The sequence below is a fragment of the Tachypleus tridentatus genome, chromosome 7, assembly GCF_004210375.1.
Source record: "Tachypleus tridentatus isolate NWPU-2018 chromosome 7, ASM421037v1, whole genome shotgun sequence".
Lineage (NCBI taxonomy): Eukaryota > Metazoa > Arthropoda > Merostomata > Xiphosura > Limulidae > Tachypleus > Tachypleus tridentatus.
This window is the reverse complement of record NC_134831.1, coordinates 37260018-37274349: the sequence shown is the minus strand read 5'-3', so window position 1 is coordinate 37274349 and position 14332 is coordinate 37260018. Positions and strand designations below refer to the sequence as shown.

General features: G+C 31.7%; 1 protein-coding gene across 14 annotated transcripts in view; it reads left to right on the top strand.

Moving 5' to 3' along the window:
- The window catches only part of Rph (Rabphilin), a 79155-nt gene that overhangs the window by 58630 nt on the left and 6193 nt on the right, over positions 1 to 14332 (top strand). For all 14 annotated transcript variants that reach the window (XM_076511132.1, XM_076511133.1, XM_076511134.1 and 11 more), the window contains 6 exons: positions 649 to 799; positions 2259 to 2338; positions 3121 to 3195; positions 5173 to 5282; positions 6383 to 6506; positions 8561 to 8715. In XM_076511132.1, coding sequence (XP_076367247.1) covers positions 649 to 799; positions 2259 to 2338; positions 3121 to 3195; positions 5173 to 5282; positions 6383 to 6506; positions 8561 to 8715 — 695 coding nt within the window. The remainder of the gene's footprint in view (positions 1 to 648; positions 800 to 2258; positions 2339 to 3120; positions 3196 to 5172; positions 5283 to 6382; positions 6507 to 8560; positions 8716 to 14332) is intronic.

Here is a 14332-nt window from a genome sequence, read left to right as displayed (position 1 = left end):
TGACTTAGGTGTGCATTTAAGTTTCTTTGTAAGAACAGAAACCTCAGTAATTTGTTATCAAATCTATCTAGAAGCTATATCAAATTCATTGAGTATTTAGTGTTGTAATGTCTGTTAACAAAGTATATCTTGTAAAGACATTTAAATATACTCTACATTTTGTCTTAAGTATTTTTTAAACTCATAAAACAATATCAAATTAGTATAAAATTAATCTTAGATCTGGTGAATTTGATATTGAGAATTTCATCTTCTTTTCAACAAATATATGACTAGTTAACATATATAAATAGAAAAAAATTCTAAAAAAGTGGTTCACACTTAATTAAACAACCTTTTGATCTTAGACTTCCATTTAAAACTGAGATACAGCTTATTTGTATTGATGTTTTATATTTACAGTAAGCTAATGAACAACAGTTTGGTGCTGCTACACTGTTATATTCATAAGAAGAAATAATTCTTCAAAATTTTTTAATAAATTTAAGAAACAAGACAGTCATATTCTCATGTTAAGGGTTAGTTCAAGGTCCATCCTTAGGCTCAAAAACTGCCTTGATTTTCTTTCTCAAAATTTATCAGTTGCTTTCCTTACATTACAGTTAATATGTTTTTTAGTGTCTATAATATGGAATTGATTTTTTTCAGGATTCTCAGGTATCGGCAGTTAGTACTGGAAGTGTTAGCAGTGTTGGTCCATACATCCACTACTCACCTACTCAGAGTAGCTACTCTCGAGACCAGGATTCAGTAACAGAGGAAGTCTCTCTTGATGAGCGACTCTCACCAGAAGATACACGTAAGCCTAAGAAGCTGAACTTTCTTCGCAAAATTCATCGAAAACTCAGAAGGAATAAAAAACTTTAAGGACAAGTTTTATTTAACCATCCTTGGAGTAAAAAGACAGATGTCACATTCCAGTAGATATGATGTATTTCCTTAATTGTATGTAATGTATTTTTGATACATAATGATATGAAGTAATATTCAAACAAACTTGGATAAAACAAAAGTCAGGAAAGATTCAAACATCAATTTCCTCTGCATGACATAACTGCATTATTTATTTAAAATAATTATTAGTTTTAGTTCACATATGTTGATCTCCACTAAAACTTCCCATGTCTGTAGAAACACATGAATAGCCTTGGACTTGCATTCTACAGTGCTCAGTGATTTTGAGCTAATTATCTATGTGTATCATTGCTTTGCTACATCTTTTATGCTATATTCATCAGGTGCTTTTGATCTCCTGAGAAAAATTTGAAGAAGATAGCTTTGTTTCACCCATTATTTTTGTTATATTTGCATCATCGGTGATAAGATTTATGCTGCTTTTGCACTTTTTTTGCTTTGCATGTTTGTGTCTGGCTTTTAAATTAGTTCCAGAATTGGCCTGACTTGCAGAAGATATTTCATCATATGAGTATGCAACCGGTTAGTGATGCAGTTGCAACCTGTGAGTAAGTGTATTTTTTGAAACATTTTAAGTCTCTTGTTATTAAAGCTTGATTTTCCATTTACTGCAAAAATACAGCTGACTTTGTCTCATTTCTTGTTTATTATATTTTTTATGTGTAATTAGTTTTGGCTAATACTTAAAATATACCTTATATATTATGCATATGTTCAAAAAGATAGTCCCACATTTTTCCATATGCATATTTTGTTGTTGATTTTGTAATTTATTATATCAGTTATGGAAATACATTTTAAAGAATTCTACAGATTCTCATGTCTTTGTCATGAATACTCTTCTGTCTTGTTTATCATATTTTTATAAGCCAGTTTAAGATGCAATAACTAAAGTCATTACTTTGAATAAAATGAAATACTAATGTAACTTGCATGGTTTAAGTTGTACAAAGGTGGCCAACTCACAGCATGGGTACCATGAAAGGTAAAAACTGCTTGTTATTTATAAAATGGCACAAATCACGCATTTTTTGGGTTATTCAAACATGCATATACTATTAAAATTCATGTCATAATATCAAATGTTTTATCTAATTTGTAAAGCCTTGTAATTTGACTATTGAACCTTTCTGTTTCTGATGACTTTCTTCTGTTGGTTAGTAGCACTTAACTGAAACTTCAAAACCTGAAACTGCTCTGTCACCTATGAAGTAGCGTGATAATAATGTTACACACACACAATTATAATTTATTATTTTTACAGTTTTGAGGACAGTTTGTACATTCTAAACAAAATATAGAATTCTTTGGTTAGTATTGATGTTATGAATATTATTTTTCAGCTAATTTAGGTAGCTTGGAATTCACATTGGTGTATGACCCATCAGAACAGGCCCTTCATTGTACAATTCACAGAGCCAAAGTAAGTAAGTAGTATGTCCTTCAGTATTTTAGATCATTTAATACAGGGTTGAATATTTTAATTAGTGTGATGCCACTGAAGATTAGTCACTTTAGGTAAAGTTATGTATTAGCCATTTCAGATGAAACATATACATAAACTTGGATCCTAAAGATGTGTTTAGATTTGAGATGTAGATTTTCCAAGATAGGGATATCTCTTGTACCTAATGACATTGGAAAACAAAGGAAAAAGGATCAACTTGGGGTATCAGCATCATAAAGAAAAAGACTTGAGACAAATTACACTTTTGCCATGGTAAATAATATGCCACATCTTCTAACAGGTGATAATCCACAAACACAAATGTCAGTACAAAAAAATAAGTCCTTATCATCCAGGCAACAGTGCACAAGAAAATGAAGAAGGATCTTCTGGAAAAAATTACACAAGTTGCTTTCATGACATATATAAGAAGAATATTGAAAAAATTGTCCTGATTGTTTTTCCTACATTAGGTATTTTGTTATTTCTCATATCAAAAATACTGTGAACACTTTCCTGATCATAAACACTGACTTTCAATGAAACATCTATATAAAGGTATGTCCTGGTTATGTTAATCTTTATTGAATCAAGAGCAGTTGTATTTTAATGAAACAGACTTCAAACATAGCATATAATGTCAAATGTATTAGTAATTAAGAAGTAAGTTTTAATTATAGTGTTCCTTAATAGAAATGACTTAAGAATTATTCCTTTAACATTTCTATATTTTTTATGTTTTTTCTTTATTTCTTCAGGGTTTAAAAGCCATGGATTACAATGGATTCTCTGATCCATATGTAAAACTCCATCTTTTACCTGGTGCAAGAAAGGTCAGTGTTGTCTAGTACAGACAATTTCAATTTCATCTAATGCTGGTAAAATTAGCATTATCTAGTGCTAACAGTATCGATTTTATCTATCAATAGCAAAAGTTAAATGTTACTTACTACTCACAGTAACACTATCAATAACAAGGGTAGTGTTACATAGTGCTGTACCAACATCAGTATTACTTACTGCTAACAGTAACACTATTGATAACAAGAATAGTGTAACCTAGTGCTATACCAACATTAGTATTACTTACTGCTAACAATAACACTGTTTATAAGAAGGGTAGTGTTACCTAGTGCCCTACCAACATCAGTATTACTTACTGCTAACTGTAACACAGTAAGTTTTGCTTGGTACTTACAAGATCATACTTTAGGATTGATCTAGCCATTAAAAACCATAGATACTACCAAGTGCTACTGAACTGTGATTTTAGAAAGTCATGATAGTGTAGGAAACATGGAGAGGAACTTTAATCACGGTCGTGACAGAATATTTTATATATCTCAATGGACAACCTGCTTGTAAATACTATTTGAAAGTTTGTATATTAACTTTGATTGGTTGTTCGTTTGTAATTCATCACAAAGCTACACAATAGGCTACCTGTATTCTGCTTGCCATGGATATTTCGACCTAGTTTCAAGTATTGTAAATCTGCAGACATACTGCTGTACCAATAGGAGCAAACTGTGATTGAATTATTTATCTTATAATTGTGCTTATAAATAATGAACATCACTATAATGGTATGAGCAGATGAGGTATAAGTCACTTTTAATAAACAAAATTAATTTCTCTTAAGTGACAATTGAAAGAAAAAATATGTATTTTAGTTACTTCCAAGTGCTTATGACTAACCTTTTATTTCTACTTGTTTCTGTATTTTTCAACATAAAAACTGAAATCTTGTATTTTGTTATAATATGAAAACTCTGAATACTAATAACATTTGTTAAATTTATTATTGCTATTTATATATATATTTTATGTTGGTGTTAAAATATAAGAAAATTGTAATCAATAGTCCAGTGAAGTTTTATGTTTATTGTGCTATAAAGAAACCACGCATAAACTCAATAACAAAGTTGTTGTTTTTATTTTGATTGATGATTCATTTGTAAAGCTTCTTCACGAGTGACCTTCTACTTAAACTGTAATATGACTGTTATTGTTACAGCCATGACTGTAAGAAGATTCTAATTGTTATAGTTATGACTGTAAGAAGATTCTTATTGTTACAGTCACGACTGTGAGAAGATTCTTATTATTACAGTAATGACTATTAGAAAATTGTTATTGTTAAGGTCATGACTTTAAAAAGACTTTCTCTGTTACAGTCATGACTGTTAGAAGATGTTATTACTACAGTCACGACTGTTAGAAGATGTTATTGTTACAGCCATGACTGTAAGAAGATTGAAATTGTTGTAGTCACAAGTGTAATGAGATTGTTGTTTTTAGGTTCATTGAGCACCAACCAATTTAAGTAGAAGTTGCTTGTAAAGAAGTTGTACAAACCAAATGTTGAGCAACATAAATAAATAAAAAATAACTTTGTTCTCAAATTTATGTTTGCCCTTTTATATTTTAATGTTTTTATAATTTTCCAATCAACACTTTATAAGTTCTTGATGTTAGAAAAGCATATAGGTTCAAGAAGTCTTAATATAAATTAATAAAAATGTTATAATTTGAGAGCTTACAAAAATGGACCTTTCTTCTTCAAAGGTGGACATAATGTAAGTGGTATGCTTCATTATTTATTCATTTGAACATAGGCTGGTTGTTAGTTTCATGTTTCAGTATATTTCACTTTAAAAAAAAGTACAATTTACTCACAGGACTTGCAAAATACTTCCTACATTTTAAAACAAGCTACAAATCTAAAATCAATTTCTTTATGTGAAAAAAGTGCTTTTATTTTGGTGATTTTACACTCAAAAAAGTTACTATCATAGTTTTTGTTTTAGGCTAACAAACTAAGGACAAGAACTGTACATAAGACACTAAATCCTGAATTCAACGAAACAGTTTCTTATTATGGAATTACAGATTATGATATGTCAAAGAAAACAATCAGGTGAGTTTGTTAAGTATGTTTTACAAAGGCAGAATTTTAAACATAGTGTTATATACTAGGTGACTGTGACCATAATTACTTCAGTTATTGTCTACCATAATGATGAGCTGAGTTTGTTACCCTGTGTTTCACTTCAAAATCTTTAATGTATACATATCATACACTGAGTGATTTCTGGTTAACAAATAACTTAAAATGTTGTTACTCAACTATTTTTTTGTTTGTTTGCTACCCTAAACTTGCATGTCAAAAGTTTGTCACAACATTTAAAAGAAACAAATACCTGTCACTTACAAACTTAATTTAATAGCAGGAGCAACATTAATAAAATCTGAAGAGAGTATGTGTACTATGTGTTCTTTAAGTATTTGGAAGGTAAAGTTGGTGTAGCATGTTTGTGTTCCTGATCTGTGTTTGAAATTAATGACTAGTGACTTCTAAATTCTTTTAAAATTTAGTAGTTAAAAAAAAAAGTATTTGTACTGTCTGGCATCTCTTTGCTCCAAAAAAATAATTTTATGAGTTGTATTAAGTTTTGAATTTACTTCAGTATTCTTTGTACAATAACGTTGAGATATTCATGTGATTTTAAACCCAAACATTTGTAATCAATATTTTAATGTATATATATATATAATGCTATATAATATATATAATTTCTAATGGTATATAAAATTAGCAGAAAAGTAAAAATATTAAATGTATTTTCATCTCAAGAACATTTATGAACAGGAATAAAGTGCTGATATAAAAGAGGAATATGACATAACTTTATAATAAATATATTTCAAGATGCTCTTGATATTGGGCAGGTGCATATTAAATAATACATTTAGTGAGAAGGAAAAGAACTTTTGAAATAGAAGGAGTGATAACCTTGAACAGGATAATAAACAGGATTATATTTGTTTATATTAAACAAGTTTATAAACAAGGATTTGTCATTAAATTTATTTGTATGTGTTTGTGAGTGTGTAGAGAGGGTTTTGTTAACATAAGAGTGTATGAAGAGGTTGTCATTGTTAACTTCAAGCAAAATTATATGGAAACATGAATGTATAATTTGAACTTGTAACAAGTTGACAAATTATTTGACACAGATTGTCTGTTCTGGATGATGATATATTTGGGAATGATTTCATTGGTGAAGTTAGGTTTCCACTGAAGAGACTAAAGCCTCAGCAGCCAAAACACCTAAATGTTTATCTTGAGAGGCCACTATCGGTAAACATTTTACTAATTTCTGTTAACCTGTCTGACATTTAAATATTCTGATTGTTGCAAATTTAAAAATTCTTGCACACTTATTTACCATGAAGTTATAAATTCATCTTATGTTTCAGTAATTACTCATTCCAGTTGTTCACTTAAGTACTTTTGTGAATAAATATATTTCAAAACTGACACATAGCTCTTCATATCAGGCTTTTCTGTATTGCTTTATTCACATTTAAAACTACATTATGAATTATAAAGCACTTCTGTCTCTGTTTTCTAATTCTCTTACAAGTGAACCTTAACTTTCTCTACATACATTATTGGGTAAAGTTTTATGTCATAAAATTCAAAAATGTTCTAGAAGAACAGATAATATTTTAATTTGTACTTTTATTTTTATAAGTTAGAAATGTTCCTGTAGACGATAGAATAAATTACAAAGACATTTTTAAGATACCAATCATCTGAATATCAGATTCCCAGATCCATAAATCAATTTCTCACATTGCTATCATATGTTCCATTCATATGTTGGAGGTATGAGGATCCCTCTGGCCTACTGATATTCTTTCCTACCCCCACTACGTAACTGGGTTTTGGATTGTAGTTGACTTGCCACTGGTATGATCCTCTTTCTTTATCCCCACACAGATGTTAGTACCTGGTTGCCAGGTTCTAGACTGTGGTTGACTTATCAATGGTATGAAACCTGCTCCTACCTCCAGATCAAAACTGGTTCCTGACACTGGTCTGGGTTGTGTTTTTCATGCCCTAGCCATTCCACACCTAAGACACGTTCTTTAAATTTTACCCACTATTATACTTTCTGTGGTAGATTTGTATAAATATAATATTGTTTGGATCATTATCTGATCTTAGTTCTCTCTCACTTCAATGTGCTCCTTTTTTTCTTTCACACCAGTCATTCCACCTGTTCTGTTTGTGATTCTATTTATTTAGGTTAATAGAGGTAATGCACCATATTAGAAATTATAATTTTACTATACTGAAAATATATTTCTGATAGGTACTTACCTCCTTCACACACTTCCTTTCTCACTAAAAACTTATGCTTCCATCTTCCACCAAAATTCAGTGATATTTTGGTAGAATCAAATAGAGGGACCCACATGTGCCAAGAGAGTGTGTAGCACTCTTATTGGTGGAAAGTTATCACATAATGATATTTATACTAGACACATTTTAACCAGTTGGTTGTAAAGTACATGTGAGGTCAAGGTTTGTGGCATGAAAAACATTTTTTACACATAAAGGGCAGCACTTAATGAGAACAGATATTTGTGTGAGGGGAGGTAATGTACTTATTGGAAGGATATGTTTTTTAAAGAAATATACTTCTATGATAGTAGTTGAAGCCAACGGCTAGTTTTTCTGTGCTTCCTGTATAAGGTACACTGTATTATGTTGCTGAATGAGAGTAATTATTTATATGGTAAGAGGTGAGTACCTATTCTTAATACATTTTCCATATAGAAAAATTACAATTTTTGTACTTCTGTTTTACGTAATTTAGGAGTATTCTTATAGAAGACAGAAAACCCTATTAATTACTTCTGTTTTTCATAGTTTATAAATGTTTTGTAGAAAACAGAATACATTATTTTGTGTTTCTGTTATGTATAGTTTAGAAATGTTCTCATAGAAGAGAAAATATAATATTAAGTTTTGTATCTTAAAAACATATATTTTAACATCTATATTGAGTTTTAGAACTATACTTGTCAGCAGTAGCGAACCCAAGAATTTCAGTTGCTGAAAGCTACTACTTCATGCTTGTCAAATACATATGTACATATACAGGTGAAATGTGTACATATTCTACAGATAAACGGTTGTTCACTGAGTTTTTAAGGAAATGTCAGATGCTTTATTTTATACTTCTTTAAGTGTTGGAAAGTTTCTAATCAAGCAGCACTTAGATGTTTAGTAGTAATTATGCTGGAAAGTGACTGTTTTAACATATAAAAAATCTTTGCTTGTTCTAGGTTTTACAGTTTTCTGAACTAAGCAATATTTATAAAATATGTTCTTGTTTTTAGATTGACCGAGATGAAGAAGAAGAAATGGAAAGAGGCCGAATATTGCTGTCTCTCATGTATTCCAATGATAGATTAGGCCTCACAGTTGGAATAATTAAATGTGCTCATCTTACTGCAAGAGATGCCAATGGTTACTCTGATCCTTTTGTGAGAATGTATGTAACATGTTAATAACTTTCATGAGTATTCTGAATTATGTCCTGGATGAGGTAACAGAAGTAATTCTGAAAATGTTTGTGGAATGTCTTCTGTATTAGTTGAATCAGTAGTGTAATTCTGAAAGTGTTCATGGAATGCCCTCTATACACTAATGCAGTGGTTCCTAACCAGGGGTGCGAGATAACATTTCAGTTTTTTTGTTTATATTAAGGGTACTGTCCTATATATTCAAAAATTACGTTCGATTTTTATTTCTTATTTTTCCTGTTACAGACGTAGATTTTTACCTTGTTACGATAAACTATCATTTCTACCGTCATCGGCGCAGACCGAAATCTTAATATACAACTGTAAACAAACAACACATGAAACGTAAACGTGACCTAAATACTCAGCACAACTAATTAGGTTACATTCGTGAACGCAGTCTTAAAGTGTCTATTATTTATTTATGTTATGTAATCACGTGATTGTGACTTGAGAAACTTCCAGAGGTATCCAGAATTAATCGATGACGCCATGTGACGTATATTCGAGAATGTTCTAGAAAGTTTTGCAGAGTATATAAACCCATGCATGATGCTATGGTAGTCAGTGCATTGTTGATTTTGTATTCGTGCAAAAAACTTTATTATGTCAAAGAAAAGGAAATGGAATGATGATTATGTGAAGTTTGGTTTCACTTGCATCGGAACAACTGAGGATCTGCAAAAACCCCAGTGCATGCTTTGTGATGCTGTCCATTCAAATGCAAATTTGAAGCCATCTAAGCTGCAAGAACACTTCAACAACTGGCATGGTGGAGCAGCTGTTGCAGGCCATGATGTTGAATTGTTGAAAGGTAGAAGGATCTGCTTTGATTCTCAAGCAACCCTTCCAAAATTAGGTTTTATATCTGCTGACAAACCACTGCTGATGGCTTCATACCACGTGGCATATAAAGTAGCCAAATCAAAGAAGCCCCATACAATTGCAGAAGAGGTGATAAAACTGTGTGTATTAGAAATGGCAACAATTGTTCTAAGAAAAGAAGCCTCAAACAAGCTTAAATTAGTGCTGTTATCAAATCTTGTTATTCAAATCTGCATTGGTGATTTGAGTTTGGACATTTTAGACCAAGTTATTGCAGATATCAGGGCTCGTCCCTTGAAAATCTCTCTCCAATTGGACAAAACAACTGAAGTTGCAAATTGCAGTCAACTCATTGCACTAGTGAGATATGTCCATAATGGTGCCATAATGGAAGATTTCCTGTTCTGTAAAGATCTGAAAACAACCACAAAAGGGAAAGATGTCTTCCAGTGTGTGAAGGACTTCTTTGTGAAATATGATTTAGATATCCAAATTATTGGTTCTGTGTGTACCAACAGTGCTCCTGCTATGCTTGGAAATAAATTAGGATTTTTTGCACTGATGAAACAAGAGATTCTGCACTTGCAAGGTATTCACTGTTTTATTCATCGACATGCTTTGGCATCAAAAACATAGCCTCCAAAGTTGAAAAAGGTCCTTGACACTTCTGTAAAGACCATCAAATGGATTAGGGGTCACGCTCTGAACCACCGCTTCTTCAAGTCACTTTGTGAAGATTTTGGAAGTGAGCATTCAGTTTTGCTTTTCCACACAGAAGTCTGCTGACTGTCACATGGAAGATCTTTAACATGCTTCTTTGAACTGCGAGAAGAAGTCAAAACTTTTCTGAAGGAATGTGACTATGATCTGCCCGGAGAAATAGAATCACAAGAATGTAACCAAATGCTAGTTTATTTGAGTGATATTTTCAAGGAAAAAACATAAACATATTGAAATGCTGCGAAAACTTAAATGCTTTCAAAGAAAAGTTACATCTTTGGTATCAACGAGTTAAAAGAGGGAATCTTTCAAATTTTCCATCACTTGAAGAAATGGTAGGTGAGGATGAATCCTTAATTCCATGTGTGTGTGAAGAAATTGTGGATTATATGGAAATACTATCAAAGTTATTTGATGGATATTTTGAAGGAGAACTGGGAACTTCTGAAGAATGGATTATGAATCCATACTCATTCAATTTGGATAATATGTCAGATGATGAAGAACTGAAGGAAGATCTTATTGAACTGCACACAAATCGAGTTCTTGAAATGCAGTTTGAAAGCAAAACTTTGGAATAATATTGGTGTTTGGCAATGGACATGTTTCCAAGACTTTGTGAAAAAGCACTAAATGTGCTCATCCCATTCATGATGACATACTTATGCGAGTTTGGATTTAGTGCCCTTTTGTCAATCAAGACAAAATCTAGAAATCGCTTAGGTGTACAGGAAGACTTGCAGATTGCTATCAGCAACAAAGTGCCACACTTTGAAAAACTCATAAGAAATAAGTGGGAACAAAAGAGTCACTAAATTTAAATTGGCTTATGAACATTTGAACATTTCAAATTCAAAGAAATTTCATTTCATGCATGGATGAAAATTTATTTTTTTGTAGCCCATGTAGGGTTTATGCAACTTTTAGTTTGTTGTAATATTTTTTTTCTTTTCCAAATGTTTCGTTTTTGTTTATATATCATTAAAAACTAATTATAAAAATTTGTTTTGGCCACCTTTACTTTTATTCTTAAATAAATAATTACTGTGAGGGGTGCGAGAACATATTAAATTTTTTTAGGGGTGTAGGGCACAAAAAAGGTTGGGAACCACTGCACTAATGTGAAAAGATTATGAAGTAAGATTAAAGAGACTTAAGAGGAATGGCATGACTCATTTCATATTCAACATGATTAGAAATATCTGAGTTCAGGATATAACTTTCATGTTAAATTTTAAATACCTGAGATTTTCTGTTTACTCGTACAGTTTTAGTCAATATTTACATCCAAGATGGTAACATTCATGTTTTAGTACAAGGTAGTAACACTCATGTTATAAATTGCAAATGAAAACTTGTTTTTGTTTTCTACATATTATATCTTTGATCACTGGTCCTTACATGGCTTTGTGGATAAGCATCTTGTCTCATATTCTGAGGTTGCGAGTTTAAATTCCTGTCACTGAGCTTGTCCCTCTTCTATGGTTTCCCACTGTGCCAAACACCCTGTTGTAAAATTGTTGGTTTACAACAATAATGGCCAACTCCAATTGAAAGAGTTGGGATTAAGATTTAAGGCAATAAAGGGTAATAAATTAATCAACATTTTGATATGACACATAAAGGCATATTTGTAGCTCAGTAGTTTAAACAATCAGTATTTGTAAGGCCCTCTTGCAGCCCTAACTATGTGATGATGATGGTCAGGCTTTAATAATGCCTGTATTATCTGACCATCATCCAGTATTTCCCATACTTTTACAATAATATTTGTGCCATGATGTTTCCATGGGTAGAGAAAATGAATGAGCTGGCAACATGAAATAACTCAAAGTCACAAGAAGGAGAGTGTAGTGTAGACCATTATCTTACGGGAAATCAGAGCCAAACAAACTTTGGCCACAAGGCACTGTGAAACAAACCAGATAGACCAAATACTGGCTAACACTGTAATAAGTACACAGTAATGGGATAATGGCTACCAACACTAATATAAACACACCACTGAGTTACATTGTGGTAGACTCAACATTAACTCACACCATAGTGGACACAACATTGGCTTTCACCACGATGGGCACAATGTTCACCCACACACAACAGACACAATGTTGACTTACACATTGGTAAGTACACTTTCAACCTATAACTATTCGGTAGCACACACCATCAACCTTTACACTGATAGGTGCAACATTAACCTACCTCATTGTTGGCCAATACTATAATAAGCATGTTTCTGTAACGTGTACAAAATTATATATTGCAGTGGAGATATGTACAAATGTGCATACATGATTTAACAGATGGTGGAGAAATATACATGTTTTTATATACTATCTACTTGGAGGTGAGGATATATTTATACATGTTTCTTTTAATATTTGCTAGTTGGTGAAGATATGCATACCTACATAAATAAAATAGCACTGTCTGTTGTCTCTCTATGTAACTACTTCACAGGTTGGGGATGGATCTTCACCAGAAGTGGTATGGAGGTTCATTAGGTCCATGTGTGGTTACATACAGATTTTTAGTTTTGTGGTTTTTATATTGTTTTTTTTTACAACTGCTTTGTCCCCTGCAGTTAGATCTTCTCCAAATTTGGTATTAACGATTGTTTGGTCCATGGAGAGATGCATACAAATTTTCATTTCTGTATTTTGCATATTACAGTTTCTATGGCCATTCTTGCCTTTTTTTTTTTACCAGTACTGCACCCCTTGTTAATGGATCTTCACCAAATTTGACATGAAGGTTCATTGAGACCATGGAGAAATACATGTAAAGTTTTAGTTTTTCATTTTGCAGCTTTTATTGGCACTTTTTATAATTACATATAAGGAAAGCAACTTTTCATATCCTAAGATAACTTTTCATCAATCATTAATTTACATAACTTCCATTAAAGTAAAATGATGAATGTTTATGTTCCCATAATCCCATTTTGCACCACTTGTTTTGTTCAATTTTAGCTCTATGTTTAAAATATCAACCTGTATTTTGATTGCAATATTATTAATCACTTCAAGGAATGTTTGTAAGAAGCAGTTTCAAATCTCCCTGTTGATAATATCCTTGGACTCATTAATAGTTCAAAGCTTAGCATTAGCATAAATTCTGTCTTGTAGGTAACCCTATAAAAAGAAGTCTGGAGGTAACAAATTGGGTAAATATGGAGGCCATTCTGTGTTAGAAAAATCATAGTATTTATATATCACAATTCTAAAAACTAAGCTAGCAATGGTATAACTATTTAAATATATTTCCTCGTGTTTCTACTTACCAAGATTAAAATACAGTTTTTTATCTGTTGAGTATCCTTGCTGTTAATGATATTTTTGGTTGCTATCCCAATAATTTCTCTTGAGTTTGGGGCAAGTTAGTAGATTTAGGTTAGTCTTAAATTAAGTATTAAGTTAAGAGTGAAAAACAATCTCTGTAATACATACATCATAATAACATTAAGATGTAATGACATCTAATATACTGAATAGTATAACAAACATTGTTAATAAAAGTAATATAATGTAGTGTACCTTGTATAGGAAATGCAGAAAAACTAGCTGTTGGCTTGAACTACTGTCATAGAAATACATTTCTGTAAAAACATAACCTTCCAATCCAGTACATTACCTACTCTCACATTGTTTCATGATGATCATTTTTGTTTTTGTAAGGCCATGATGACTTAACAGTTATCATTTCCATTGCCACTAAATGCATACTATTGAAATGGGGTTTTTCACAAGATTGCTTTCAGGTTTTCCTCACAATTTATTTGCTTCTTTAATATGTCTATTCTGGATCAAATTCACCCACAAACTTCATGGGTAAAGCAGAAGGAGATAGCTGCCCACCTATGCCATGTTTTGAATTGGATAAACCAGGTATGGTCTGCTTTTCAAAATAAGAGTATTTGTGGACGCTTATTTCACTGTTCAGTGTTGTCGATCATCTGGACTTTTTACTGCATGTTCTTCCTCATTTTCCACCACTGGAATATAGTAGTAATCCTTACCACTTTTTAGTTCCAAGCCA